The 27736-nt window shown below is 40.2% G+C and overlaps 1 protein-coding gene across 2 annotated transcripts in view; it reads left to right on the top strand.

The window, feature by feature from the left end:
• The first annotated feature begins 9297 nt into the window (after window positions 1–9297).
• The window catches only part of ABHD5 (abhydrolase domain containing 5, lysophosphatidic acid acyltransferase), a 33236-nt gene continuing 14797 nt past the window's right edge, over window positions 9298–27736 (top strand). The window contains exons 1-3 of one of the 2 annotated variants that reach the window (XM_041734251.1): window positions 9298–9475; window positions 20730–20815; window positions 23520–23892. In XM_041734251.1, the coding sequence (XP_041590185.1) occupies window positions 9429–9475; window positions 20730–20815; window positions 23520–23892 (506 nt within the window). In that variant the 5' untranslated portion in view covers window positions 9298–9428. Of the gene's footprint in view, window positions 9476–9862; window positions 10125–20729; window positions 20816–23519; window positions 23893–27736 lie in introns of those variants that run through there. The other variant, XM_041734252.1, reaches the window with a different exon arrangement.

Genomic DNA, 27736 nt, shown 5'->3' with positions numbered 1-27736 from the left:
TGAATGTTTATGGCAGATTTATTTGTAAGATCTCCAAGCTGGAAATAACCCAGATGTCCTTCAATGGATGAATAGTTAAACAAATGGTGATATATCCAACCATGAAATACTACTCAGCTATAAACAAATTTTAAAAAGGTGGCTACATTAATATTTCTCCAGAGAATTATGCTGAGAGAAACAAGTCAATCGCCAAAGGTAATATGTTGTGTTATTCCATTTACATACGTTTCTTGAAGAGATAGAACTATAGAGGCAAGATAGTGGATGCCAGAGATCAAGGATGGAGGGGTACTGTGTGTGTGCAGGAAGGAAGTGGGTGTGGCTACAAAGGAGCAACTTCAGGGATCCTTGTAATGGTGGAAATGTTCTATATATTTATTATATCAGTGTTAATATTCTGGTTGTGATATTGTTCTATATAGTTTTGCATGATGTTATCACAAGAGAAAACTGGTAAAGGATTCGTGGGAACTCTCCATATTCTTACCACTGCATGTAAACCTGCAATTATCTCAAATATAGAAAGTGAAAAAAATGGTGAAAAAAACTTGAACTCTATAAATCAACTACTTAATTTAGTAAATGAAATAGCAGCATCACATTTTGGTGGGGCAAAGGGTTATCACTACAGGATGCAAAGGTAATCAATTATCTCTTGCTACATAACAAAGTACCTCAAAATATAGGGATGGATGGATCTATCTATCTATCTATCTATTAATGCAGGGATTTAAAACAACCACCACTTCAGGATTCCTGGGTGGCTCAGTGGTTGAGCGTCTGCCTTAGGCTCAGGTCACGAGCCCTGGTATCGAGTCCCCTGTCCCGCTCCCCGCAAGAAGCCTGCTTTTCCCCTCTGCCTGTCTCTGCCTTTCTGTCTTTCATGAATAAATAAATAAAATCCTAAAAAAAAAAAATAATAAAAACAACCACCATGTTGTTTTCATCATCCCCTGGGGGAGGAATTTAAACTTATCTTTTTTTTTTTTTTTTTTTTTTTTAAATTCATGACACAGACAGCGAGAGAGGCAGAGGGAGAAGCAGGCTCCCTGCAGGAGCCCGACGTGGGACTCCATCCCGGCTGCCCTAAACTTATCTTTCTAAAGATGATTAAAGGTACTTTTAATCCACCTGGTTTGGGTTCCTGTGATCCCCTCAGCTGCATTCAGTGGAGGCTGGACTGCAAATCTTAGCGGCGTGGAGCTCGCGGACGCCCCACGCGGCCGGCGGGGCGCCCCACGCTCCGCGCCTCCGGTACTCAGACTTCCAGGAGGAATTATTATGGATTGTAAGTGTCGGGCTGGCGAGGCTGGGGACCTCGGGACGGCGGAGGCAGCGGGGCCAGCAACCTCCCAAGAGCGCCGCCTGGCCGCCTGCCAGCCTGGCCTGCGAAGCCCTGGGACCCTGGCCCTAACCGCAAGGCCGCCCTGCCCCCGCCTTCCCGCCGAAGGCTCTTTGCACACCCCTGCGGCTGGCCTGGGCCACGGCCCGGGCTCCACCCCCTCCGCGGCCCGCCCGGGACCTGGCCCGCCGCCCGCCTCCGGGAGCGCTCCCGGTAGAGCACCCTCCAGCCCACCGCCTGGCCCTGCTCGTTTTTTAAGTTCTCCGCCCTTCATTTGGGAAAAACCTAACAGTAAACACTGAAGCTACTGATCCCTTAAGTTCCAGCCTTGGAAATTACAGCGTCACTTCTGCCACATTTTAGTGGTCAAAACAATCACAGCTCAGACTGCAGGGAAAATACACTCCAATTTTCAGTGTGAGAGGCAGTGAAGAATTTATGACCTATCTTATTCCACCACACAGGGCGATTATTTAATTATTGAAAAAAATACTTTTCTTTGTAGGAAGTTTTAAAAAATTATACATTCAAGTTTTTAAAAATGAATATTTTGTTCAAGTTACTTATTTTATTGTGTCAGTGTTGAAGGAACAGAGGACTAGCTGGGGACAAAGCACAAGCCGGAGCAGCACATTGACAAGTTCTTTTTTTTTTTTTTAATTGGAGTTCAATTTGCCAACATATAGCATAACACCCAGTGCTCATCCCACCAAGTGCCCCCCTCAGTGCCCATCCTTGAAACAGGCCGAGGGACATTCTTCTATGGACTCAACTGCCTCAATGTTCATACTTTGCTAAGGGCAAAAGACATTCTTAGCCCAACCCATTATAAGTCTACTTTAACATAAAAATTCCTTTAGAAATTTCCTTTATTTCTAAACCCCCGAGATACATATTGGCAATCATCCTCCAAGCACATGGCCCACCGATATAGTAGACTGTAGACTGAAGTAGACTGAAGGGTCTCATGACTCAGGTTTTATTAGAAGGTATAAGTGACCTTTTCCCAACAATAGCCAGCCCCCTCAAGGTCCTGGAAACCTTGCTCCCAAAATTCCTGAGAAAGTATGCTCTCCCCAAACTCCTCCCAACTCCCAGGTATATAATGAGTCACTTCTCACAGGCCTGAGGCAGCAGCTATTCCTCCCCACAGGTCCTGTCTCTGTGCTTCAATAAAACCACCATTTTGCACCAGAGACATTTCAAAAATTCTTTCTTGGTCGTAGGCTCCAGACCTCACCCCACCAACCTCACCTATACTCCAAAACTTCATCATCAGTTTTTGGCAAGTTATGTTCTCTGAATATCTTGTCTTATTTCATCTAAGTTGTCAAATTCATTGGCATAAAGCTATTTACAATATTGCCTCATTATCATCGTAATGTTGGTAGGATCTGTGGTCACCATCCACTTTTCCAAACCTGATAGTCTTCATTTGTGCTTCCCCCCCCACCATTAGCTAGGAGTTTATCAATTTTATTAGTCTCAAGAACCAACTTTTGGCTCATATTTCATAGACTTTGCTTTTTTTACGTATCAATATGTGTTAGAGAGCTTTCCAAATTAGTTCATATAGGTTTACCTCATTTTTATTAATTGCTGTCATGGTATTTTATATTATGGGGGTACCAGAATTTATTTAATCATGGGCATTCCTATTAATTTTTTTCTTTCTTTCCTTTTCTTTTTGCTATGATAATACTGAAGGAAACATCCTTTTATATGTCTCTCTGTGCACATGAGAAAGGCCTGATTGCCAGAAATTAAAATTGCTGGGTCAGAGGGTACATTAATTTTACATTTTCAGACAGGTAAATTCCAATCAACTGGCACTCCCATGGACTGGGCAGAAGTATTCCCCATTGATCCAGGCTCTTGCCGATATTTAGCACCATGAAGCTTTTTCATTTTTGTTATCATGGTTTGAATTTCCATTCCCTTGATCTCAGGTATCTTGTGCCTGTTTATGGCTTGAGGGTTTTTAAAGAAGGATTTTTAAAATCTATTTTCTATTTTTAAATTATTTTTCTCATATATTGAAGATACTAAACCTATGTCTGTTTCACATTTTTGCATTGTGTCTTTTTTTTTTTTTTTTCACAGAGATTCTAAATTTTGAAGTGGTTATATTACTCACTTTTTTCCTTTATGGCCTGGCATTTGTATCTTGCTAAAGGAAGCCTTTTATCTGCTTCCAAAGAGTTAAACTGAAATTTATTGGCTAGTCAGAGTCTCAAGTCTCTGGAGGGAAGTTCTACCACTGAGTTCTAGAATCCAGTCCTTAGGGGACCACACCCCTCTTCCCTAACCCCACTGTGGTAGAGTTCTTAATTCCTAGTCCTTCACTCCAAATTTTAAAATCTATAACATCTGCCCCCTCATCAATCCCCTCCTTCCATACACATCTTGAAAACAAGTTGGAACCATAAAATGCCAGAGGGAATGTAGAAAATCATCCAGTTTCGACTCTCGTTTTCATAGATGAGGAGTATAAGATCTAGACCTTACTGTCCAACATGGTACCATTTAGTTAAAATAAAAAATTCAGTCACACTAGCCAAATTTCAAATGCTCTATAGCTACATGTGGCTCATGGCTACATGACTAGACAATGGAATTTAAAATATTTCTATCATTATAAAAGGTCTAGTGGTTGTTTTAGAGCTTTATTATTTAAAGGGTAATGTGCAAGACCATAGGCATCACTGGGAGCTGATTAGAAATAGAGAATCTCTATTAATTAATAATCAGGCCCCATACAAGACCCAAATTAGAATCTGCAATTTAGCAATATCCCCACAAAATCTGCATGCAGATTAGAGGCTCCAGACCTCACCCCACCAACCTCACCTATACTCCAAAACTTCATCATCAGTTTTTGGCAAGTTATGTTCTCTGAATATCTTGTCTTATTTCATCTAAGTTGTCAAATTCATTGGCATAAAGCTATTTACAATATTGCCTCATTATCATCGTAATGTTGGTAGGATCTGTGAAACCCTTCAGATTTTCAGAATCTGAAAAACCCTCATCATGTGATTTTTTCCCCCCAAGGTCTTACAGTTGGTGTCCCAGCCCTTCCTTTGATCCAAGTATCATTTTTCCATACTATGCCATGTCCTTCCTTTTTCTTTTTTGTTAAGATTTTATTTATTTATTTATTTATTTATTTATTTATTTATTTATTTGAGAGAGAGAGAGTGCGTGAGTGTCAATAGGGCCACAGGGGTTGGAGAGGGGCAGAGGGAGAGAGAGAGAGAGAGAGAGAGAGGGAAAAAGGGAGAGAGAGAGAGAGAGAGAGAGAGAGAGAGAGAATCTCAAGCAGACTCTATACTGTGCACAGAGCCCGACAAAGGGCTCCATCACATGACTTGAGAGCATGACCTGAACTGAAATCAAGAGTTGGGCACCCAAATGCTTAAACCACCCAGGTGCCTCTATCCCATCCTTCTTTTTATCTTCCTGCCATGCTTACTTTATGACTTTAACTGCAGCACTTTATAAGCATTTATAGGTCAGTCAGGCCATTGAAGCCCTCAGAAAACCCTCCATGCCTCAGCCTTATTCTGGTTGGTAAGTGCTTGCTTGACAGATTTCTGTTAAAGGCCCAGATCCCTATGATCAAATTTTCCCTAAAAATAATAAAATAAAATAAATAAAATGAAATGAAATGAAAAATCCCTATTAGGATTAAAGCCAATCTTGGAACCAATGGGGCACTAGTCATTAATCTGTATGGTAAACTTAGTCTTGGTGATATAATGGCTGTGCCATGTTTAGTTTTCTGGACTCCACAGCTCTGGGGAATAGCATGCAGAGCAGGCCATGTACTTGCCTTAAAAGTGTCACAACCTGATTCCACACAAATCTTAAGATTATTTGTTCCAACTCTCTGAAGAAAGTCCATGGTAGTTTGATAGGGATTGCATTAAATGTGTAAATTGCCCTGGGTAACATTGACATTTTCACAATATTAATTCTTCCAATCCATGAGCATGGAATGTTTTTCCAGCTCTTTGTGTCTTCAATTTCTTTCAGAAGTGTTCTGTAGTTTTTAGGGTATAGATCCTTTACCTCTTTGGTTAGGTTTATTCCTAGGGATCTTATGCTTTTGGGTGCAATTGTGAATGGGATTGACTCTTCAATTTCTCCTTCTTCAGTCTCATTGTTAGTGTATAGAAAACGCCACTGATTTCTGGGCATTGATTTTGTATCCTGCCACACTGCCGAACTGCTGTATGAGTTCTAGCAATCTTGGGGTGGAGTCTTTTGGGTTTTCTATGGACAGTATCATGTCATCTGCAAAGAGGGAGTTTGACTTCTTCTTTGCCAATTTGAATGCCTTTTATTTCTTTTTGTTGTCTGATTGCTGAGGCTAGGACTTCTAGGACTATGTTGAATAGCAGTGGTGAGAGTGGATATCCCTGTCGTGTTCCTGATCTTAGGGGAAAGGCTCCCAGTGTTTCCCCACTGAGAAGGATATTTGCTGTGGGCTTTTTGTAGATGGCTTTTAAGATGCTGAGGAATGTTCCCTCTATCCCTACACTCTGAGGAGTTGGGATCAGGAATGGATGCTGTATTTTGTCACATGCTTTCTCTGCATCTATTGAGAGGATCTATGGTTCTTGTTTTTTCTCTTGTGGATGTGATCTATCACATTGATGACTTTATGAGTGTTGAAGCAACGTTGTATCCCGGGGATAAATCCTACTTGGTCATGGTAAATAATCTTCTTAATGTACTGTTGGATCCTATTGGCTAGTATCTTGTTGAGAATTTTTGCATCCATGTTCATCAGGGATATTGGTCTATAATTCTCCTTTTGGGTGGGGTCTTTGTCTGGTTTTGGAATTAAGGTGATTCTGGCCTTATTGAATGAGTTTGAAAGTATTCAATCCTTTTCTATCTTTTGGAGCAGCTTTAGCAGAATAGGTATAGTTTCTTCTTTAAACGTTTGATAGAATTCCCTGGGAAGCCATCTGGCCCTGGACTATTGTGTCTTGGGAGGTTTTTGATGACTGCTTCAGTTTCCTCCCTGGTTATTGGCCTGTTCAGGTTTTCTATTTCTTCCTGTTCCAGTTTTGGAAATTTGTGGTTTCCCTGAATAGCCAGGGGAATATTGAAAAAGAAAACCAGAGCTGGGGGCAAAACAATGCCGATTTCGAGTTGTACTACAAAGCTGTGATCATCAAGACAGTGTGGTACTGGCACAAAAACAGACACATAGATCAATGGAACAGAATAGAGAATCCAGAAATGGGCCCTCAACTCTATGGTCAACTCATCTTTGACAAAGCAGGAAACAATATCCACTGGAAAAAGGACAGTCTCTTCAATACATGGTGCTGAGAAAACGGGACAGCCACATGCAGAAGAATGAAACTAGACCATTCTCTTATACCATACAGAGAGATAAACTCAAAATAGATGAAAGTTCTAAATGTGAGACAGAATCCATCAAAATCCTAGAAGAGAACACAGGCAACACCCTTTTTGAACTTGGCCACAGCAACTTCTTGCAAGATACATCTATGAAGGCAAGGGAAACAAAAGCAAAAATGAACTTTTGGGACTTAATCAAGATAAAAAGCTTCTGCACAGCAAAAGAAACCGTCAACAAAAATAAAAGACAACCCACAGAATGGGAGAAGGTATTTGTAAATGACGTATCAGATAAAGGGCTAGTATCCAAGGTATATAAAGAACTTATTAAACTCAACACTCAAGAAACAAACAATCCAATCATGAAAGGGGCAAAAGACATGAGCAGAAATTTCACCAAAGAAGACACACACATGGCCAACAAACACATGAGAATATGTTCCGCATCACTTGCTATCAGGGAAATACAAATCAAAACCACAATGAGATACCACCTCACACCAGTGAGAATGGGGAAAATGAACAAGACAGGAAACAACAAATGTTGGAGAGGCTGTGGAGAAAGGGGAACCCTCTTGCACTGTTGGTGGGACTGTGACCTGGTACAGCCACTCTGGAAAACTGTGTGGAAGTTCCTCAAATAGTTAAAAATAGAGCTACCCTATGACCGAGTAATTGCACTACTGGGGATATGCCCCAAAGATACAGATGTAGTGAAATGCCGGGACACCTGCACCCCTATGTTTATAGCAGTAATGTCCACAATAGCCAAATTGTGGAAGGAGCCTTGATGTCCTTCAAGAGGATGTGGTCTATGTATACAATGGAATAGTACTCAGCCATTAGAAAAGACAAATACCCACCACTTGCTTCCACGTGGATGGAACTGGAGGGTATTATGTTGAGTGAAGTAAGTCAATTGGAGAAGGACAATCGTTACATGGTTTCACTTATATGGGGAATATAAAAAATAGTGTTAGGGATTATAGGGGAAGGAGAGAAAATGAGTGGGAAAAATCAGGGCCCTCCTGCCCTCTGGCTGCCCCCGGGATGGACGGGCTGGTGGAAGGCCAGAGTGCCCTCGGTGACTGCAGCTCCACTCGCAGGTGACAGAACATGAGAGACTCCTAACTCTGGGAAATGAACAAGGAAGGGGTAGTGGAGGCAGAGTTGTGCGGGGGAATGGGGTGACTGGGTGACAGGCACTTGGCGGATGAGCACTGGGTTATACTATATGTTGGCAAATTGAACTCCAATAATAAAAGAAAAAGGCATCACAACCTGACTACCTGATAGGAGAGTCAGCTGGTGATCTTCCAACACAGGCACTCTCACTCAAGGTAATTGGATGGTAGGTCACCAAAAGGAAGTGGATTTGGAAATAGGGCACCAGGTTGCCCTAGAACTTTGGGAGATCTGGTCTCAGACCTTCTCAATGCATTGTTTCTTAGCAGAGTGGACACATAATAGGCAGTAGGTAAGAATGGATGAATGGTACTGAAGGGAAGGAAAAATTCTTCTGTACCTTCAAGGTCTTCCAAATGGACTAAGAACTAAATTTACATGAGACAGATTAACAGGAGAAAAAAAAATCCAACGTTTTATTATGTGAGCAGAGGCTCGATAATGAAACCGAGACCTAAATAAATGACCAAGGCAGGCAGTTTTTATACTTTTCAGAGTAAAAAAAGTATAACTGAAGAATTGACAGGATACAGAAAACTTAGCTTTGGAAGCTTCAATTAGTGAGGAATTCCTAACAGAACTTGGGCTAGAGTAGTAAAATAGTAAAAAGTAGCCTGGGTTGTTTATAAAGCCTTCTTGGCTCTAAGTTTCCCATCTTTGATGATAACCTCCTGGTACAGAGAGAGCATCTATCACATGGAGATTTATTTCCTGTTTTCAGGGGACAGAGGAGGGTCTGAATGTCCTTCCTACATAGATTGTCTCTTCAATAGCTTTTATTTAAAATCATCAATATGCCCAAGTGGCACATTCTGGGGCAGCCTTCGTGGCCCCTACCGTAGGTCAAGAATGCTGACAGTTGTATCAGTGACCCCCTCCAGAACTCTGGCTTTCTGTCTCTGCCTGCACCCAGCGCGGGGCTCAAGGAGCTGCTGGCTCTGGCCACCCCTGTAAGCCCCGGCCGTCAGGGAACACTGGCTGACGGCAGAGCCTTGAGCCCTCCTGCCCTCTGGCTGCCCCCGGGACGGGCGGGCTGGTGGAAGGCCTGAGTGCCCTGGGTGACCCAGCTCCACTCGCAGGTGCAGCGTCTATGGGATACTAGCTTAACTCTTGCAGGGAAGGCCGCGCCTCAGTCCAGGGCGCTGCCACCATGCTTGCCCCGTTCCCAGCACCCCCAGTTCACATCAGCGTTTGATGCGTGGAGACGGTCATTCCCGAAATCAGTTACTACCTAACCCTGCCAGGTGGCGCTTCCCCGCTTCTTGCTGGACAGACTCACGGAGCGCCCAGGCTGGAGCGCGCTGGGCAGGGGGCGCATGCGCAGCCGGGGACCGTAGGTGGAGGGGGCCGGGCACGCGCACGGGCGCGCACGCGCGCCGCCGCATCAGGCGATGGGGGGAGGGCGACGCAAGCGCGGGCAGCGGCGGCCTTAAGGGCGGCGGCGGGTCCCGGCGTCCCAGTCGGCCTGTCAGCCGGCTTGGAGGCGCAGCCTGGCGCTCGCGCGGCGACGGCGGCCATGGCGGCGGAGGAGGAGGAGGTGGACTCAGCGGACACCTGCGAGAGGTGAGTGCAGCCGGGCCGGCCCCACAGGCCGGGCCGGGCCGGGCGCCGCCGCCGCCGCCGCCGCCTGTCGGTGGTTCAGCCCGGCCTGAGACCGCGCTGCGCCCGGCGGACGCCTCAACCCGGCTCCGTCCTTGCCGGCGGCCCTCAGCGCCGAGACCGGGGGTGTGCGGATCCGGCCCGGCCGCGCGGACGGCCGCCGCGCTGTGGGGGGCCCTCGGCGGGCGGGGGGCGGGGGGCGGGGCCGACCCACCCGGGCTCGCCCCCGGGGCCCCTGGGCCCCTGCCTGCCCCCGGTCGGCCCCTGCCTGCCTCGAGCAGGGGGAACGGCTCGGTCCTGCCTGACCCGGACGAGTGCGCCCCGGAGCAGAGCCGCGGAGCCTGGAGGAAGGGGCGGCGCTTCTCTGGGCGGGAGGAGATGGGGAGCCCGAGACCGCCGCGGCCCGTGCCGGGGCTACCGGGAACCCTGTGGTTTATAGATGCTCGATAGAGAGGTGGAATGAATAACCGTTTAGAGACCTTTCTTTGCTTCCAAGTGTTCTGGCGTTACCGGAGAGGTGTGTGGGGGCGCCTGAGAACATGTGTATGTGCACAAAACTTGATGGGATTTGGAGGATAGATGTCCAACAGGAAACTTTTTAATGTGCAGATATGTAAGTTTAAATTCTTTTCCACTTGTAACTAACTTCAGGCCCTTGTCAGGAAACAGAAATTAACGGAAAATCAAATTACGAATGTTATTGCTCCATTTCTCAAGGCTAGTCACTTCTTTAGGTAAGTAAGTAGACTTTTATGTTTCTGAATATATGTTTACTATTTTGGTAACGATTCTCCTTCAACTGTCTGAAGAAACTTGCATATGAAACAACTTAGTATGGAGTTCGGTGAGACAGTTGTATGTGGAAAGGTGTGTGTGGGGTGATGGTTTTGAAATATTAGAAAATAGGTTCTTCAAGTTTGTTTACAAACTTTGTTTGTTTACATTATGCAGGGGTCCATTGTTTTGGTTTGTTGATGAACCTCCTTGAGGTAAGATGTTGAATGTCCTCTTGTGGACACGAGTAGGGGCCTAACTGGTAGCTTGTTCCCATCAAGTTTGTCATAACATTTTTTTGTTCTTTCTGAAACTGCTTTTAGGTAGATTCTTTGGTCTCCACATTGCTGTGGAACCTGGGAGTCCAGGGCATGACTGAAAGGAATTTGTGGATTGGGTGATATACACAGATCATTGGGGACAGACTATAAAAAATATGTTTGGCAGCTGACCAGCCATAGTCTCATGACAGAGGTGGGCCTCCCACTCTTGGCAGTATACTTGAGCAATGTCAGTGTCTGTATCAGTATAGTCTTCTGAACTGTACCAAGCAGGTGAGCAAGTACCTTCTCCTCCTAGGTGCTCCCTAAATGTGTTTATATTAAACCTAAGGTCAATCCTGTGTGCACGGTATTACTGTCCATTTTTCATTTGCTACTGAAAGGGCTGCCAGCACTCCGCTAGCAAGGGGAAGAGCTGGGTTGGAGCTCCCCAGGTGACTAGATTTAATGCCCTCACCCATATCTCTGCTGTCTCTCAGTAGGACTGGGACTCATGTGGGATGTTTGGTTCTTGTTTCCTTACTATACTGACACTTTGTTATTTAATCCATGCATTGACACAAAGTTGTTTTTTTTCTTTTTTAAAGACCTTATTTATTTATTCATGAGAGACACAGAGGGAGAGAGAGAGGCAGAGATACAGGAAGAGGGAGAAGCAGGCTCCATGCAGGGAGTGCAAAGTGGGACTTGATCCCCAGTCTCCAGGGTCACAGCCTGGGCTGAAGGCGGCCCTAAACCACTGGACCACCGGGGCTGCCCTTGTTGTTTTTTAATTTGATTAATCAACGATAGAACTATCCCAAGAGCCAGTGTAGGTTGTGGTGAAACAGGTCTTGACTCAAAGTTCAAAGTTCCCTATCTTAAGACATTTCAGATTTATATTAGGAATAGACATTAACAAAGGAAACAATTATAAAATGGTCATGGGAAAGCTTTTTGGCACATCATTCTTGTTTTTTAATTTGTGACTTTCTTAGTGAAAACAGACAGGCCTAGAAGCCATTGGCTTTCAACATCTAACCCTTTTCCATTGCAATACAGTTGAGAAAGCTAAATGTAATAAGAATAGGGTAGACTTCTGTGAATTGCTGCAAGGTTGTCCCAGAGAATGATTATAATATGAGTTGAGTTTAGAGCAAAGCTGCCACAGAATTGCTCAGTTGCAAAGCAGACGGTAAAATAGGTGGTTTGCAGTGTGTTGGAATTGGCTTGTACTGGCAACCACTGCTAAATTTTCAGGAATTTTGCCAACTTTTGGCAGCTTGAAATCAGCCATGGTGGTGGTATTTACATCATGGAAATCATAAAATGCTATAAATAAAGGATTTTTTTCTCCCCTTCTCCTCCGGTGGGTTTACTAGCCACTTATTGGATTTACATTAGAATTTGACTCTAGTCTTTTGCCTTGTAGGTGGGATAGTGGATTTTGCTGTCTTTTAAAAGACTGCTGAGATCAATGACTTCTCTCTGTTGCCATCTCTTCTTCTTAAATCCTTGCTAAATGACTTCTTAAAACTCAGCATTTCTCAATGACATATCTCTGGGGGCTTTTATTATTCTGGGTACTTATCTTTCTTGGATCTTTCTCAATGTTTGACACTGTAAAGATAGCTTCTTCTTATTGAAATTCTTACCAGACATTGTAGCTCTTTAAGACACTTTGCTACATGCCTTACCTCAGACCTGCAGTCACTTTTATTAGGTTCTCTTCTTTTTCTCATTCTGTAAATGTCATGATTCTCCAAGATTCTATCTTCCCCTTTCATCTGTATTTTCATATTTTGTCTTGTTTACTTATACTCCTTGAAGCATCTTTTCTGTGGAGAAAACTGAAATCTCATCCTCATGATGAAGCCCTCTTTAGTACTCTTAGTGATGTTTCTAATTCTGTGTGGGATGTTTACACCTCATTCCTCAAATGTAACATGTCCAGACTAGGATGTTACTTTTATGTTTCTTTCCCTGAACTAAACAATATAAAAAATCCAGTTCTTCCTCTTGATTTTCCTATTTTCATTTGGCCGCTTCTGTTCTTCTGAGCATCTAGGTTCAGAACTGTGGCCTGATCTTTCAACTGCCCCCTTCCATCTTTGTCGCCCAGAATACCAAATCTACCAAGTAGAGTAGCTTTCCATTTTCATTGTCTCCTGGAAACCACCTGTATCAGACCATTCATATTCCCTTTTGTGGATTATAGAAGTCTTTAGTAACCCATATTGTTCCAGTGCTTTCAACATTGCTTATTTCGTCACTTACTTTCATCTCCCCAAGAGGCACAACCACACCCGGAGGCTTTTTTATAGGTGTTCAGCCTGACTTCAAGCCCTTTGCAGGCAGTATGGCTCTTACCTATCTTTGGAGTCTTATTTCCTCCCTATGCACTTGGGCTCTAGCAAAGCTGTCTTTCATTGTTTCCTAAACATTTCCTTGCTAATCAACTATTCCCCCTCATGGCTTGGTTCACGTTGTCTTCTCTGACCCAAAACAGGCAGTGATCTTCCTTCCCTAAAAGCCTGTGGTTATTTTCCTAAACTTTCTTTATGGCAATCATACCATGTTTTGTAGTATAGCTATTTGTTTTGTCAGCTCATTGAGGTCAAAGCTTTTTAGTCAAATATCTGGTAGAGCCTAAAGGGGCTTCATAATTAGTAAGATTCAATAAATGTTTGTTGAATTTCAAAATTGTAAATTTATGCTGACACAAGTATTAAGATAAAAAAAGCCTAGTTATTGATTATATGTTTTGCAGCTTTGTAACTTGGTATTTTTTCATCTTGAGATACTCAAAGAACGTCAAAAGATATATTCCTAAGAATTCAAAGTTTGAATTTGACTAAGACAACTAAGATCATAAACTTAAGTTATATAGGGGAGGTCGGAAATATGATTCCATTTGTTAACCTTGGATGAACCAACTCATACTTCATTCTTTTGCCTGTTCTCCAAAATGCCAGTCACAGACCAGCAAATGGAGATTTCAGTCCTGTGACAAAGAACTTAACAAATGATTGTAAAGTCCTAGGATGGTCCACTTAATAAAACAACACTGGATAATACATTTAAGAATTACAGATGACTCTGAATGCAATCCTTAATGATTTGACTTATTTTATAATAGCCATTCACAAATATTATATTGTTAGGTTTTTAGTCAAACTCATGGTTCTTTAATTCCTCACTCCTGATTGTGAATCATAAAAAATTATGTGGAAAGATGATTTTATTAAAAATTATTATTCAGTTTGAGACTTTGGATTTTTAGTTTTTATTTACCTAGTAGATAAACTTATTTTAGAAGTAATAGGAAATGCCACTTGGATTAGTTAAGCAGTGTAAATCTAAAAGTGCACCTGTAGTTTTAAGTATTTTTGATTGTGTGTCTGACTCCAGAATGGTTTATTTACTGTGTGTGAGAGAAGGTAGGAAACACCTAGGGAAAAAATATCACCAGCACATGATTCTGTCTAAAATACTGATTCTCCAACTCTGGGTCCTTAAAAATTATAGGTTAGAAATACAGAGGTGAAAAGCTGAAGAATGTGGATTAATGTGTTAAAATATATTAGAGGGCTTGGATTATCATTGATCTGATGGTTAGTGATAATTTGAGTCATGTTATTATTATTTATCTAAAATGAAAGGGCATGGGGACGCCTGGGGGGACTCAGTGGTTGAGCATCTGCCTTCAGCCCAGTGCGTGATCCCAGGGTCCTGGGGTTGAGTCCGCATCAGGTTTCCCACAGAAGCCTGCTTCTACTTCTGCCTGTATCTCTGTGTCTCTCATGAATAAATAAATAAATAAAATCTTTAAAAGAATTTTAAAAAATGAAAGAGCATGTTAGTCATCTAAATTATGGCTATATGAGACATATTCTTTTTGTTTCTTCTTTTCCAAGAATAGGATTTAAAAAACCATTACCCAGGAAGGAAGAGCTTTATTTGCAGAAGTGCGGTAATCCCCAGTTTGGAAGTTTTTAATCATTCATTGGTTGAAGAATTATTTCAGAGGAATATGTATATTCACACCTTTAACTAATTTGGATATTTACAAAAGAAGCAAAACCTCATAGTTTCTCTGAGAGAGAATACTGTACTTAGAGTAGGATAGAGAGCAGTAATAAACAACTTTTTTCTCCTGACAGTACCAGCATAGAAATGGAGGTCATTTTAAACAAAATTGTAGTATAATGAAATCCTCTTTACTTATAACCTAATTAGCAACGTTATTTAAGTGGCCAACAGTATGTGGAAATTGGCCAGACTTTTGTATATTTTCTTCAGAAAACTTTGAAACCTGTTTCACAATATTTATAGATTGTGCAATTCAGGTTTGGTAATACTATAGATAGTCAAATGTCTAAGAGAACAAAACAGGGATTACCAGGAAACTTAGATGTTGTTGGCAATAGGGTATAAATACAATGTTATTTAAAAGAAAAAAAGAAAAAAGATTAGGTGGAAAGTTAAGGGAAAAAATTCATTATTTTATCTCTCAAACTCAGGATACTTAAAATCAGAGTCGTAATAAACTCTGTTAATATGTTAAGTACATCTTTTTTGTCTTTGCTTAGAATGCCACCGCTAGTGTAGTCTTTCAAAGTTACTTTTCTTTTTTAACTCCAAAGTCTCACTAAAAAGATTCTTTCGCTGTATTTATGACAGACTTAAAAGCAAGTGTCCTTTTATTTGTATTTTGATGAGATGCGTTAGGACTTAGATCCTCAGCCTTGCTGAGAAGTCGGTGCTCAGCGATGGGGCTGTGTAGAAAACCTTTTGGTACATTTTTTTTTTTTTGATACGTCTTCCTGTTGCCCTAAATAGATGTAGTCTCTATGGCTTATGTTTTGTGTTTTTTTTTTATATTTCAGTTGACATATGGGTTGCTTCTGAAAGTAGGGCATCAGCGGTAGATGCTGGTGTTTATTATTTGCTTAAATAAAACAGGGGAAGTTAAGTTTTGCTTTGTCTATGTTCCAAAGCTATGAGGAGGCAGTGCTGTATCTTGTTTACTGTTTTGTAGCTGGGCCACATGAATTTAATTTTTTTAAAGGATTTTATTTATTTATTCATGAAAGACACACAGAGAGAAAGGCAGAGATGTAGGCAGAGGGAGAAGCAGGCTCCAGGCAGGGAGTCTGATGTAGGACTCGATCCTGAGACCGAGGATCACGCCCTGAGCCAGGGGCAGGTACTCAACCACTGAGCCACCCAGGGGTCTCCACATGAATTTAATTTTTACTTTGGATTTTGTACATTAGAAGAATGGTTGGATATCTGACAAGCTTCCGTCTTGAGTCCTTAGGTCCAGTTTTTCACACACTAAGCCTAGGATGTAGAATAACACTGGAGGACACAGAAGATTTTGTGGAAGGGGCTGAAGGCCTGTTTGAAGAGGAGTTTAATTTATCCCAAAGACAGGAGGCAAACCTGAATGAGTGTTTTGTAGGGTTGGGAACTTGTGAACAAAGGGTGATCAGGTAAGGACAGAAAAGATAGACTCCAGCTTTCCTTCTATTTTTTAGAAATGTTCTTTTGAACCAATTATGTGTGTGGGACTCAATTGTGTAGAATATTTCTAAGACGTAGAAGACAGTTTTTGTAAAACATTTTATCATCTGGTTTAGGCAAAACTGATTGGACAGAAATATTATCAAGGTTTAGGAGAAAAGAGGCATATTTATGGTTCCATTGAGTGAAAATAAAAATATTTTACTATGCTTTGTTAAATATAGATTTTTCAGTTTAAATATACTTCAGAAAAACTCCACTTAAAAACAATTACCCGCTTTGATGAGAAGGTGGTTGTGAAAACCTGAAGAGGGTTAGAGGCTCTTGTGGTTGGAAGAGCCCTGATTTTTAGTGTAATGCACTAGACTTGCAAACATAAAAACATTTTTTTTGCCTTTTCTCTCTGAGTTATGCCCATCACTAGGAGGCAAAATGAATGGACAAGACATCCTATCTTTTGAAAGTTGGTTTTGTGATGAGGGGTAGGCATAATTCCTATATTGCAGGCTGGCATATAACATTTTAAACACAAGGACCTATACATAGTAGGTATTCAGAGAATGTAAATTTTTTTTTAAAGACTGAAATGAAGGTTACATTTTTGTTTTCTTTGCCCCAACATGTCTATGATGTCAGTTAGAGCAATAGTAGATTATAGTTCATTTCGCTTTAATTTTTTTTTTTTTTTTTTTTTGTACTGACCTCTGATTCTCTCTGGCAAAGAACTGTGCTCTGATTTGAGGGATATTTAAGAAAACTGATGAGATTGAGCTGTAAGTAACTTCCTCTCAGCACTAGCTCGTATTTTTGTGGCCTAACATAGACTTTGATGACCATTCCTGGTCAGTGACAAAAGAGCTTCAGCTTAATAATGCTTTACTTTTTAAATTGTAAGCTACAAAGATCATGAGTTTTTTAATTGCTTGTTAACTGACTTTTTTCAACAATTGATAAAATGTTGAATGATTGAAAAACTCATTGCTAAAACTTTGAATTGTTTTTCCTTGATTATTTATTTATTTAAAGATTTTATTTATTTATTCATGAGAGATGCAGAGACATAGACAGAGAGAGAAGCAGGCACCATGCAAGGAGCCCAGTGTGGGACCCAATCCTGCAACTCTGGAATCATGCCCTGAGCCAAAGGCAGATGCTCAACTGCTGAGCCGCTCAGGCATCCCTTCCTTGATAATTTATAAATAGCTTTATATAGTTACAAATAGACTACTAATAATGTTTTCTATTATGTCTATACCTTCAAAATAAGTTCTATGTAATATTTGTAGGGGATGCCAAGGGGTCATATACTCTTACCCTGTTAATGTAGAAGGTTTAAAACTAGCATGGAGAACATTTGAAGTGAGCCTGGTTATGATGCAGGCTATTATGTAGCTTCTTTTCCATGTAGGTCTTACAGAATGTGACTTTGTCCTGTGACTTTATCAAGTAAGTCATGACAATCCCTCACACATTTTAAGGAAGGTAGTCACCTGACAAAAAAGGGCTTTGAAATTACTCAGAATTGAATTTAAATCTTTACTTGTATCATTTTCTTACTACCTTAATACTCTCACATTTGGTGCTTCACATTTCTGAATTTATTGAGCTGCTGTTAAACATAATGCCCAGAGAAATTCTATAGAGCAGGCAAATGTAGGATGAGCCTACAAAGCTTGGAAAAAACTAGATGCTGTGTCGAACTATTCAAACTTAGCACATTTCTCACTCAACACTTTATTCATGTTTTTCTCTGCGGTTATTAGCAGTACCTAACTCAGAAACCTAGGAATCCTCTATTACACGTTCTCTCTATCCAACCAGTTATCAAATGCAGCCTGTTTTACTTTTTTTTTTTTTTAGCATAAAATTATATTAGGATGAAATGCTTAAATTTTAAGTGTTCATTTGCTGAATTTTTACATATGCATACATTTGTGTAATCCAATCACCTGTTAAGATAGATGTCACTATCATCCTGGAAAATTCTCTTTTATTACTCAGGTAATCGACTTGTAATTCATGGTAGCCAGTATATTTCAGATGAAGCAATAACTTTATTTATAACATCAACATATAGTAATATGCATTGGTGAACACAGAGGCCTTACTTTTAAGGACTCTTACAGTTGGGTGAGGATATTGATGAGTAAGTAAGAATGTTGTAATACAACTTGAGAAGGAAGAGAGAGAATAGAGCTTGAGAATTGGGTGCTATCCTACCACCTGATCCAGTTTGGGTATGTGGCAACAGGGAAATGAAATGCAGTCTGAGTTAGTAAGAGGTGTAATGGATGATGGAAAGAAGGGGAGAAGCAATAGAGCAGGAATGTTACATGGCTAGAAAACAGAGAATAAGAAGTGATAAGATGATATTACAATGTCAAGTAAAATGTTGGAACAGAGCTGGGTTTCCTATTGTCAGTCAACTAGAAGTAGCCTTACCTTTGAGGTAAGGAGTGATGCAAAATGACAATTCTTTGTCAATTTCTATTTCTGAAGTACTTCTGAACCTTAGTTAAAACTCTCATTTAGGGATTACTAATTAACACAACATAATTTTAGTAAATTATTTTGTTGTCATCAGTATAATATCAACTGCCATTTATTGAATGCTTAAAATATTTTGTCTTGGAATTTCCATACTCCATGCTTCATATTTGTGGTAGTGGTCCCCAAAGATAATGGTCTCCAAAGATGTGTCCATTTTTTAGTTCTCAGAACCTGTATTACTTTACATGGCAAAGATTTTGCAGACTTCCAATTTAACCAATTGAATTAGAAACTATGAGAAACAGGATTATCTGGGTAAGCCCTAAATGGAATTACTGGTGATTCTATAAGATAGAGGCAAAGGGTGTTTACAGACAGGTAGAAGAGAAGTCTCACAGAAGGCAGTGAGGTAATGGACACAAATAACTAGAGTGACCCTGCCACAAGAAAGAATGTCAGTAGCCACCAGAACCCAGAAGAAGGCAGGGAATGAATTTTCCGCTAGAGCTTCTGATGGGAGTATAGCCCTGAATAAACTTCTGTTGTATTAAACTACCAAGTTTGTGGTAATTTGTTACAGCAGTCATTGGAAACAATGCACTTGTTATCTCAGAACACACATTATGCACTTCCTTATGTGCAGGTGCTTATGCCCTTTCTTTCACTGGGGATGCCTGAACTACCTACCACACTACCTTTTGAAATAATATCCTATTCATTGTATGATGATTCAGCTCAAAAGCCACTCCCTAATGCCCTTAAGAAGAACTAATCACTCTTACCTCTATTTGATAATTGATACATCCCAAGTGACTAAAATAGTTCTTCACAGACGGTAAGTTCTCAATAAATACTTGTGGAATGAGCTAATTACATCATGTAATATAGTTGCTGGGTCACCTGTTCCCTCCCTTAGATTCTCCCCCCCCTCATAAAACATTGTAGAAGTTTAAGGCATATAACTATATTGATTTGATGTATTTAAATACCATTTATATGCTGCAGTATGGTTATGATTTAGCTAACACCTCTATTACATCACATAATTACCATTTCTTTTTATGGTGAGAACATTTAAGATCTGGTCTCTTAGTTTTGAAGTATACAGTGTTACGGACCATAATCACTATGCTGTGCTTTAGATCTCCAGAATTTACTTCTTTTCTCATTATAAGTTTGTATTCTTTAGCCTGTCTTATTTTTAAATATTCGTTGGTTTATCTTCTTGTCTCCATCTCTGTTGCCAAAGCCTTGGCCATACCTATCCTCTGAAACCTACAGTAGTTTATTTTTCTTCCTCCTCAGATTCATTTTCTCTTTCATCAGAAAGCTGTCATTTTAAATACTCCTGGTCAGCTGCTAAACCCTTGCTAGCCCTTGATAACTCCGTATTATCCCAGATTGTTAGGATAAGCATGTGATCTGCCGCTGCCAGACCAGGAGTTAAATACTCATTCTCTCCTTGGTTAGCTACTAGCAAAGCCTGACTGTTCCAGCATCCCCACACATTTCCTTAATTGTTGCCTCAGGCTTACTTCCTTATTCTCTTTCTTTTGCTGTCTCCTGCCAATGCCTGGGTCATTCTTTTCATCTACTATTGGTTGGACCCCAGAGATTTTCATTAACAGTTAACCAGGTCACTCTAGGTAGGTTATACAGAGGCCAGCCTTTTGCATTTGTATTAGGGGTGTGCTCCCACTCTGAACTGGGAAATTTGAAGCTTAAAAAAAAAAAAGTCTCATCTCCTATTTTAGTAAGATTTCTCTCAACCCTGAGATTTTATACTTGCTTGTGAGCCTACCACTTAAATGAACCTACTCATGATCTTTAACTTTTCTGCCCTTCCACCCTGATAAGAGGCTGTCTTATAGGTTGGGATAGAATGCCCTTTTTTTTTTTTTTTTTAATCTTTTCTTGTTCTGCCTGTTTTTAATTTCTGCTTGGTTACTTGGAGTCTGGCTATCCATAAAGATGGATTTTGATATCTACTTGTAGGTTCATAGGCTGACATTGAATGTCTCTTCCCCAGTACTTTACTACAATGCTTTGTATGTGGATGCTGCTAGATGTAGGTACCTTCGCCATCACATAGTAAGTTTCCTTTTCTGCTTTTCTTTGAGAACAGCATTAACTTACCTCTTTGTATTTTCTTTTTGATGCTCTAGGTCAGGATGGCTAACTGGTTGGCTTCCCACGTGGTGCCCTACGTCTACATCACACCTTAAAGAAGCTGAAGAGAAAATTTTAAAATGTAAGGTTTTCTTTTTGTAAGTTAACTGAGCTGTTTGCTAAAATAGATCTAATGGATCACACTGCCCAGAAACTGGAGATAAGATTCTGTAGTGTGTTAACGTGTTGGCAAAAGTACTTTTTCCCTTTTGCATGGTGTCAACAAACATAGAAATGTTGGGAGGCAGGGGTTCTCAAACTTTTGGTCTTGTGTCCGTGTTATACTCTTAAATTAGTAATAGCCTTAAGGAGCGCTGTTTATCAGTTATAACCATCAGTACTTACCAATTAGAAATTAAAACAGAATTACTTAAAATATGTTAATTTATTCATTTCAAAATAATAGAAACTCATTATAGGTTAAAATAAATAACATGTTTTCTAAAAATAACTATTTTCCTAACAGAAATGTAGTGAGAAAGTAGTATTGTTTGTAAATCCTTTTAATGTCTGACTTAATATAAGACAGCTGGATTCTCATCTGCTTCTGGATTCAGTCTGCTGGTAATCACATCTATATGATCTCTGGAAAACTGCTGCATACCAATCAAAGAATGAGAATGAAAAGGTGTCTTAGTTTTGTGATGAAAATAGTTTTGACCTCATGGACCTCCTGAAACTGTCTCAGGGACTCCCCCAAAGACCCCTGACTACAATCTGATTATAGGTTCTAGATGGTCCAGAACTGGTAGCCTTGTGTAGTGGAGTGCATACTAGAACAAGGTGACCTAGTCCAGGCCCAGATCCTGCAGTCAGGTGGTGTCAGGTCTTGGGTAAGTCCCTTTCTCAGTTTCCCATTTGTTATCTATAAAATGAAGTACCAGGTAGGATGATCTTTAGAGTTACTTCTGGTTCTAGTTTCTTAGGATTTCTTAATTCTGTGTTACAGTGGTGTGCAAACCTTTTTAAAAATTCTTATGAGCACTGTAATTTATCCAAACCTGTACTGTCAGGGCAGTCCTGATATCTCTAGGTAAACTTTTAAGCAATGGCGCTTATTATATAATTTTGTTCTGCTGATACAGTTTAGGGGTGGATTAAGAGGGGCAATTCACATATATGATTATTGTGGATGTATGTGTGATGTTTGCCTTTGCTTGCTTTTAATTCTCTCTACACTGATGAATTTTCTTGTTTGTGTATTTTAATGACTCAGGAGTAAGTGACTGTAACTGGATATATCCACAGGAAGGGACAGTTAGCCATCTTACATGTACTTTTAGCATGAAAATAAATTTCTACTCAATCTGTGTACGTGGGTAATCTTGTTCTCTATAAAAGCTGGAAAAGTTGACTTTGTGGTTTACTAAAATAAAAAAAAATTCTTGTTAGGAGATAGAAAAGAGTGGTAGATGCCCAGTTTATGCATTTAACAAACATACTGATTATCTACTGCTAGACTCTAGGGATGCAAATAGGAATGAGAATTGGCCTTTGTTTCAGTATCAGATATGAAAGCAAGTGACCTGTAATATAGTGGGGTGAGTTATCTAATAGAGATTGCAGATGGTTTTTTGGGAATATGCAGAAATCTGTGTTCAGAATGCTGCTGGGATGCCTGGGTGGCTCAGCAGTTGAGTGTTTGTCTTCGGCTCCGGCACGATCCAGTTCTGGGATGGAGTTCCGTATCGGGCTCCCTTTGGGGAGCCTGCTTCTCTCTCTGCCTGTGTCTCTGCTTCTCTGTGTCTCTCATGAATAAATAAATAAAATCTTAAAAAAAAAAATAATGCTGCTGTGGTTTGGTTTGGTTCTATTGCTGGATCATCTTTCTAAACTGGTAGCATTTTTCCCATTTGGACGCGTGGGCTCTGTTAGTAATCTGAATGAATTCTGGGTTTCCTCTTTGCTGCTACTATGTGTTACAAAACTCAAGATTATTTCTTTGGTTAAAGGGCAGAAACTCCCAGTTCTCCAGTGTTTGTCCTCTGCAGATGAATATGTGCAAATAATTAAGTGGTATATATGAAGTATCACTATTCAGTTGATAATTTAATGTAAAGGAATTTCAAACTGGTTTCATCTTTAGTCAACTTGGGGGAGATTAAAAGTATTGAGTCCCACCGCACTGAAGGCAAGTAAAAGTTTTTATCTACAAAATTGTGATTCTTTGTATTTCCCAGGGAGATTGTTGGACTTAAACCCACACTACCTGATACCTCATGCCAGGGCTTCCTGCCATACTCTACTCTCTCTTTTCTACTACACTTCGAAGTAATTTAAGATTTCAGTTATGTGTTCAGTACAGATACTGCTAGTCCTTCCCTAAATTCATGGTTACTTTTTAAGGAAAAATGTTTCTTTTGAGTCTGACTTCAGTCTTCAATGATTAATATTCAAGTGTTAGACAAATTCAAGGTATTGTTTTATTGTCTGCACAGTTAGAGATCTCCAAATAATGGGTCCAGTGAACACTAAGTTCCTCTCCCGTTCTAAGAATGTAAGATTCTCATTTGATAGATGTGAAAGGAAGTCCAAAGAATTAACATGACTTGCCAAAAGACCTTGAAACTTAAGTGCAATAGAACTTCCTACTGAGATGTAATATACAGTAATTGAGAATTACTTGCTTCAATAAGATGTATGCTTTTTTTAGGATGGCATAATAAAGGCTAAAATCATATAAATGGATATCAGATAGTTTCTGGATTGTTAATTTCTGATCACTCTGAGAATACTCCTCAGAAGTAGTGAAGCTAAGCAAAATTTCTTTTTTATGTTTTCATTAGGTGTCCCCTGCACATACAAAAAAGAACCTGTTCTTATATCTAATGGAAATAAAATATGGACACTGAAGTTCTCTCACAACATTTCAAATAAGACTCCACTTGTCCTCCTCCATGGTTTTGGAGGAGGTCTTGGACTCTGGGCACTGAATTTTGGAGATCTTTGCACCGATAGACCTGTCTATGCTTTTGACCTGTTGGGCTTTGGACGAAGTAGTAGGCCCAGGTTTGACAGTGATGCAGAAGAAGTAGAGAATCAGTTTGTGGAATCCATTGAAGAGTGGAGATGTGCCCTGGGACTGGACAAAGTGATCTTGCTTGGACACAACTTGGGTGGGTTCTTGGCTGCTGCTTATTCACTTAAGTACCCATCAAGGTAAGTGATGCTGACCGAAGAGAGGCACCCAAATACTAGTCTCTAGTTCCTGTCTTTGATGGTTGTTGGTATCCGAGCCTTATGAGACAGTTTCTCTTAAAGGGGACCAAATTGCCACATCCGATGGCCGATTTAGTAGCTGAAATAATGATGTTAGGGTTTTCCTGTGACACATGCTACACATTGGTAGAAGGCTTGAGAAAATACTTTCTATTTGCCTAACTTAGAATGTCTACGGTTTAAACCACAAGTAAAAACTTTTTGATGGTATTATTTATTGTTATTGTTCTCATTAGACCTATGGATTGAGCAGTGATTTTCTAACCTTTTCCAGGTTGTAATAAACTGTAATATGAACCCAGAGGTGAGAAATTACAAGTCCTCAGTGCCAGTGCTATTCTTTTGGCTGAGAGCAAATCCCTCAACCTTGAGGCTTTAGTTTTCTCACCTGTAAAGTACAAAAAAATATATCTGCAAGATGTATCTGGCAGGGTTTTTTTTTTTTTTTTTTTTTTTTTTTTTTTAAAGATTTTATTTATTTATTCATGATAGTCACAGAGAGAGAGAGAGAGAGGCAGAGACAGGCAGAGGGAGAAACAGGCTCCATGCACCGGGAGCCCGACGTGGGATTCGATCCCGGGTCTCCAGGATCGCGCCCCGGGCCAAAGGCAGGCGCCAAACCGCTGCGCCACCCAGGGATCCCCTGGCAGGGTTTTTATTATACTGTGCCCTTCCTTTATAGTTACAGAATTATTTTTCAGAGTAATTGAATTAATAACTTCAGAACTTTTGCCTCAGAATCTTGTAGCATCTCCTATCTTTATTTTCTCATGCTATATCCTATTATTTGTTTCATCTCTGAGTGGAGGTCACATTGGAGTGCTAAGAAAATAAAAACATTATTATTATTATTTTACTTTGGTTTTGCAAAGAAACAAAAACTAATATTTTATGTTGCCAATATATTTTTCCATTGAACTAAGTTTTAAATACAAAATTGCAACCAACTTTGGTATGGAGATCTCTGAACGAGACATGGGATGATGGTTATTTTCAGACTGTATGCATGTACCTGTGAAGCTGTCTCATTGCATTACTTCAGGTGTGCTGTAGACACAGAATTTGAAGTATAGAGCAGCAGCCCTGAGGTTTTCTTCCCCTTGAACAGTCAACTTTTTTCCTCTAGATTCTTTATCTCAACTTCAGCATTAACACTGGTTTTTTTGGAGAGTCTGTAGTCCTGTTTGTGGTAGATGGTTGTAGTCTTATCAGTTGGCAGACCCCTTCTTTCAAAAGAAATCCAAATTTTGTTTTTCTAGTTGGCTTTTGAGGTTTACTTTCTCTTATTGTGTCCTACTCTCAATGCAAAGTAAAAGAAGGAAATGGATACTTTTCTGGTATAAAACAACAGGGCTATTGCGGGGAGGTTGAGCTTCATTTGGTTCTTATCAGAAGTTTATTATGTCTATCTTGTGGTATTTATTCCTTGGCAGCATGATACGGGACTATGTGGGGTATACTCTGGTGGTGAAACCCCTAAGTCTTAGAGTTGTGACTCTTCATGGCTATCTGTTATTTAGGTCAGTTGGTGAGATTTTTTTTTTTAAACTTATTTTTTATTTATTTATGATAGACATAGAGAGAGAGAGAGAGAGAGAGAGAGAGGCAGAGACACAGGCAGAAGAGAGGGAGAAGCAGGCTCCATGCCAGGAGCCCGACGCGGGACTCGATCCCGGGACTCCAGGATCGCACCCTGGGCCAAAGGCAGGCGCTTTGCTGAAACCGCTGAGCCACCCAGGGATCCCCCCAGTTGGTGAGATTTTAATTTGCAATTGCGAAGTGCTCTGAAGAAATCAGCGATTCAGAAGAGAATGAGCACTTTAAAACCATCTATGAAAGAGAATAGCAACATAGTCTGAATGACATGGAGGGCAGAACAAGTATCTAAAACAAAGCCAGTGATCCCTGCATTGGACTGTGTTTTAGAAAATGATTTTTGAATGCTTACGCCTAATGCTAGAAATAAAACCAAAGTACTGTGTCAGGACCAAGAATCACTAAGTGGTAGTAATAGATGAATATGAGAATGCTTGAAATAATTAGCATGTTTAAATTGGCCAATTGCTGGGATGCCTGGATGACTCCGTGGTTGAGCTCTGCTTTCAGCTCAGGGCGTGATCCTGGAGTTCACAGGGATCAAGGTCCACATCGGACTACCTGAGGGGAGCCTCCTTTTCCCTCTGCCTAGATCTGTGCCCCCCTCTCTCTCTGTCTCTCATGGATAAATAAATAAAATCTTAAAAAAAAAATGTGGCCAATTACTGCCCAATATGTGAGTAGAACTGTGTGTAGACCATGTTGGATATTCAAGCTTCTATTCTTAATTCTGTTCTTAATTGCATAACTTACATTATTAAACACAAGTTAATTTCAAAATAGGTTCTTCGGCAATTTAGATACACCAAATCATGTATGAAATTCAGTCATACCACTTTGGTTGACACATAGTAGGTGCCCAGTGTTAAATGAATGAAACAAGGCAGCCATCAGAGTAAGGTGGTTCTAATGCTCTTGTGGTCTACATGAACAAAATCTAAGCCTATAAGTGCCTCAAGGTTATGAAATTAAAACTGAAGAACATCAATCACATAGCCAGCTAGAGTTTTAGCTACAGGCAAACAGATAATTTCCTTTCTTTGCTTCTACACCTTCTCTATATAAGTTTATTTACCCAGCTCCTCCCACCTAACCACTCAGGTTTGACACTGCCACATTCAAATTGATTTCTACTCAAATTCTTAAAATTTTCAGTATGCCTCAGTTAACAGTTTTAACTGAGAAAGGAGCTACCTACTCTAAATGTCTCTTACATAGCTTACTTGATTCAGCTTTTTTAAAAGATTTTAATTTTTTTAGAATAGTTTTAGGTTTACAACAAAATTGAGAGTTTCAGACATTTCCCATATAATTCCTGCCCCTGCACACATTTTTATTATATCGTCTGTTTTTATTATGCTGTCATGAGATTAAAATAAATCTTAGCTTTTCAGAAAGATTTTGCAGGGAAGGGGATGAGAAGAGGGGAAAAAATGGTCTAATAGAGATCAAATTAGATTCATTTAATTTCTCTCATTCACAGTGCATCTTTCCTGGTCTCTTTTTTTTTTTTCTCCTAATAGACTTTGAGAGAATTACTTTTTTCTTCATCTCCTCAAGTTTAACAAATATAATCTTTCCTTTTTCTTTCTGAAGTAAAATAGTTTCTCCTTAATTCTGTAATTCTCCTTAAATTCTATTCTATTTCTATTTCTATTCTATTTCTATTTAGGAAAAAAACACAAAGATAACATGTTTTACTTGTCTCAGTAAAAAGCTATGTCTATTCTCATCTTTTATGGGCAGTCTCATTCTTTTATTCCTTGTATGTGTGTTTTTGTTTTGTTTTGTTTTGTTTTAGGATTTATTTATTTAAGAGAGAGCATGCAAGAGCACAGGGGAGCAAGGGGAGGGGCAGAGGGAGAGAGAACCTCAAGTAGACTCCCTGCTGAGTGCAGAGCTTGACATGAGGCTCCATCTCACGCCCTGGAGATCATGACCTGAACCAAAGTCAAGAGTCAGAGGTTTAACTGACTAAGCCACACAGGCACCCCTTTCCCTTGTTTATTTTTATAGGACAGCTTGAGAAGAAGATTGAAAATGCCAAGTTTACTGGTTTAATGTACTGGTTTAGAAAGCATTCTTTTGCTAGAGAACAGATAAAACCCAATCCATTTATTTTCTGATTTTTGGTACATTATGTCGGTCCAGTGCTTCAACTCTATGAGCAGCAGAGTGCTTCTGTCCA

The sequence above is a fragment of the Vulpes lagopus genome, chromosome 19, assembly GCF_018345385.1.
Source record: "Vulpes lagopus strain Blue_001 chromosome 19, ASM1834538v1, whole genome shotgun sequence".
Classification (NCBI taxonomy): Eukaryota; Metazoa; Chordata; class Mammalia; order Carnivora; family Canidae; genus Vulpes; species Vulpes lagopus.
The sequence above is the reverse complement of the archived record's forward strand: the minus strand, read 5'-3'. Positions and strand labels throughout refer to the sequence as shown.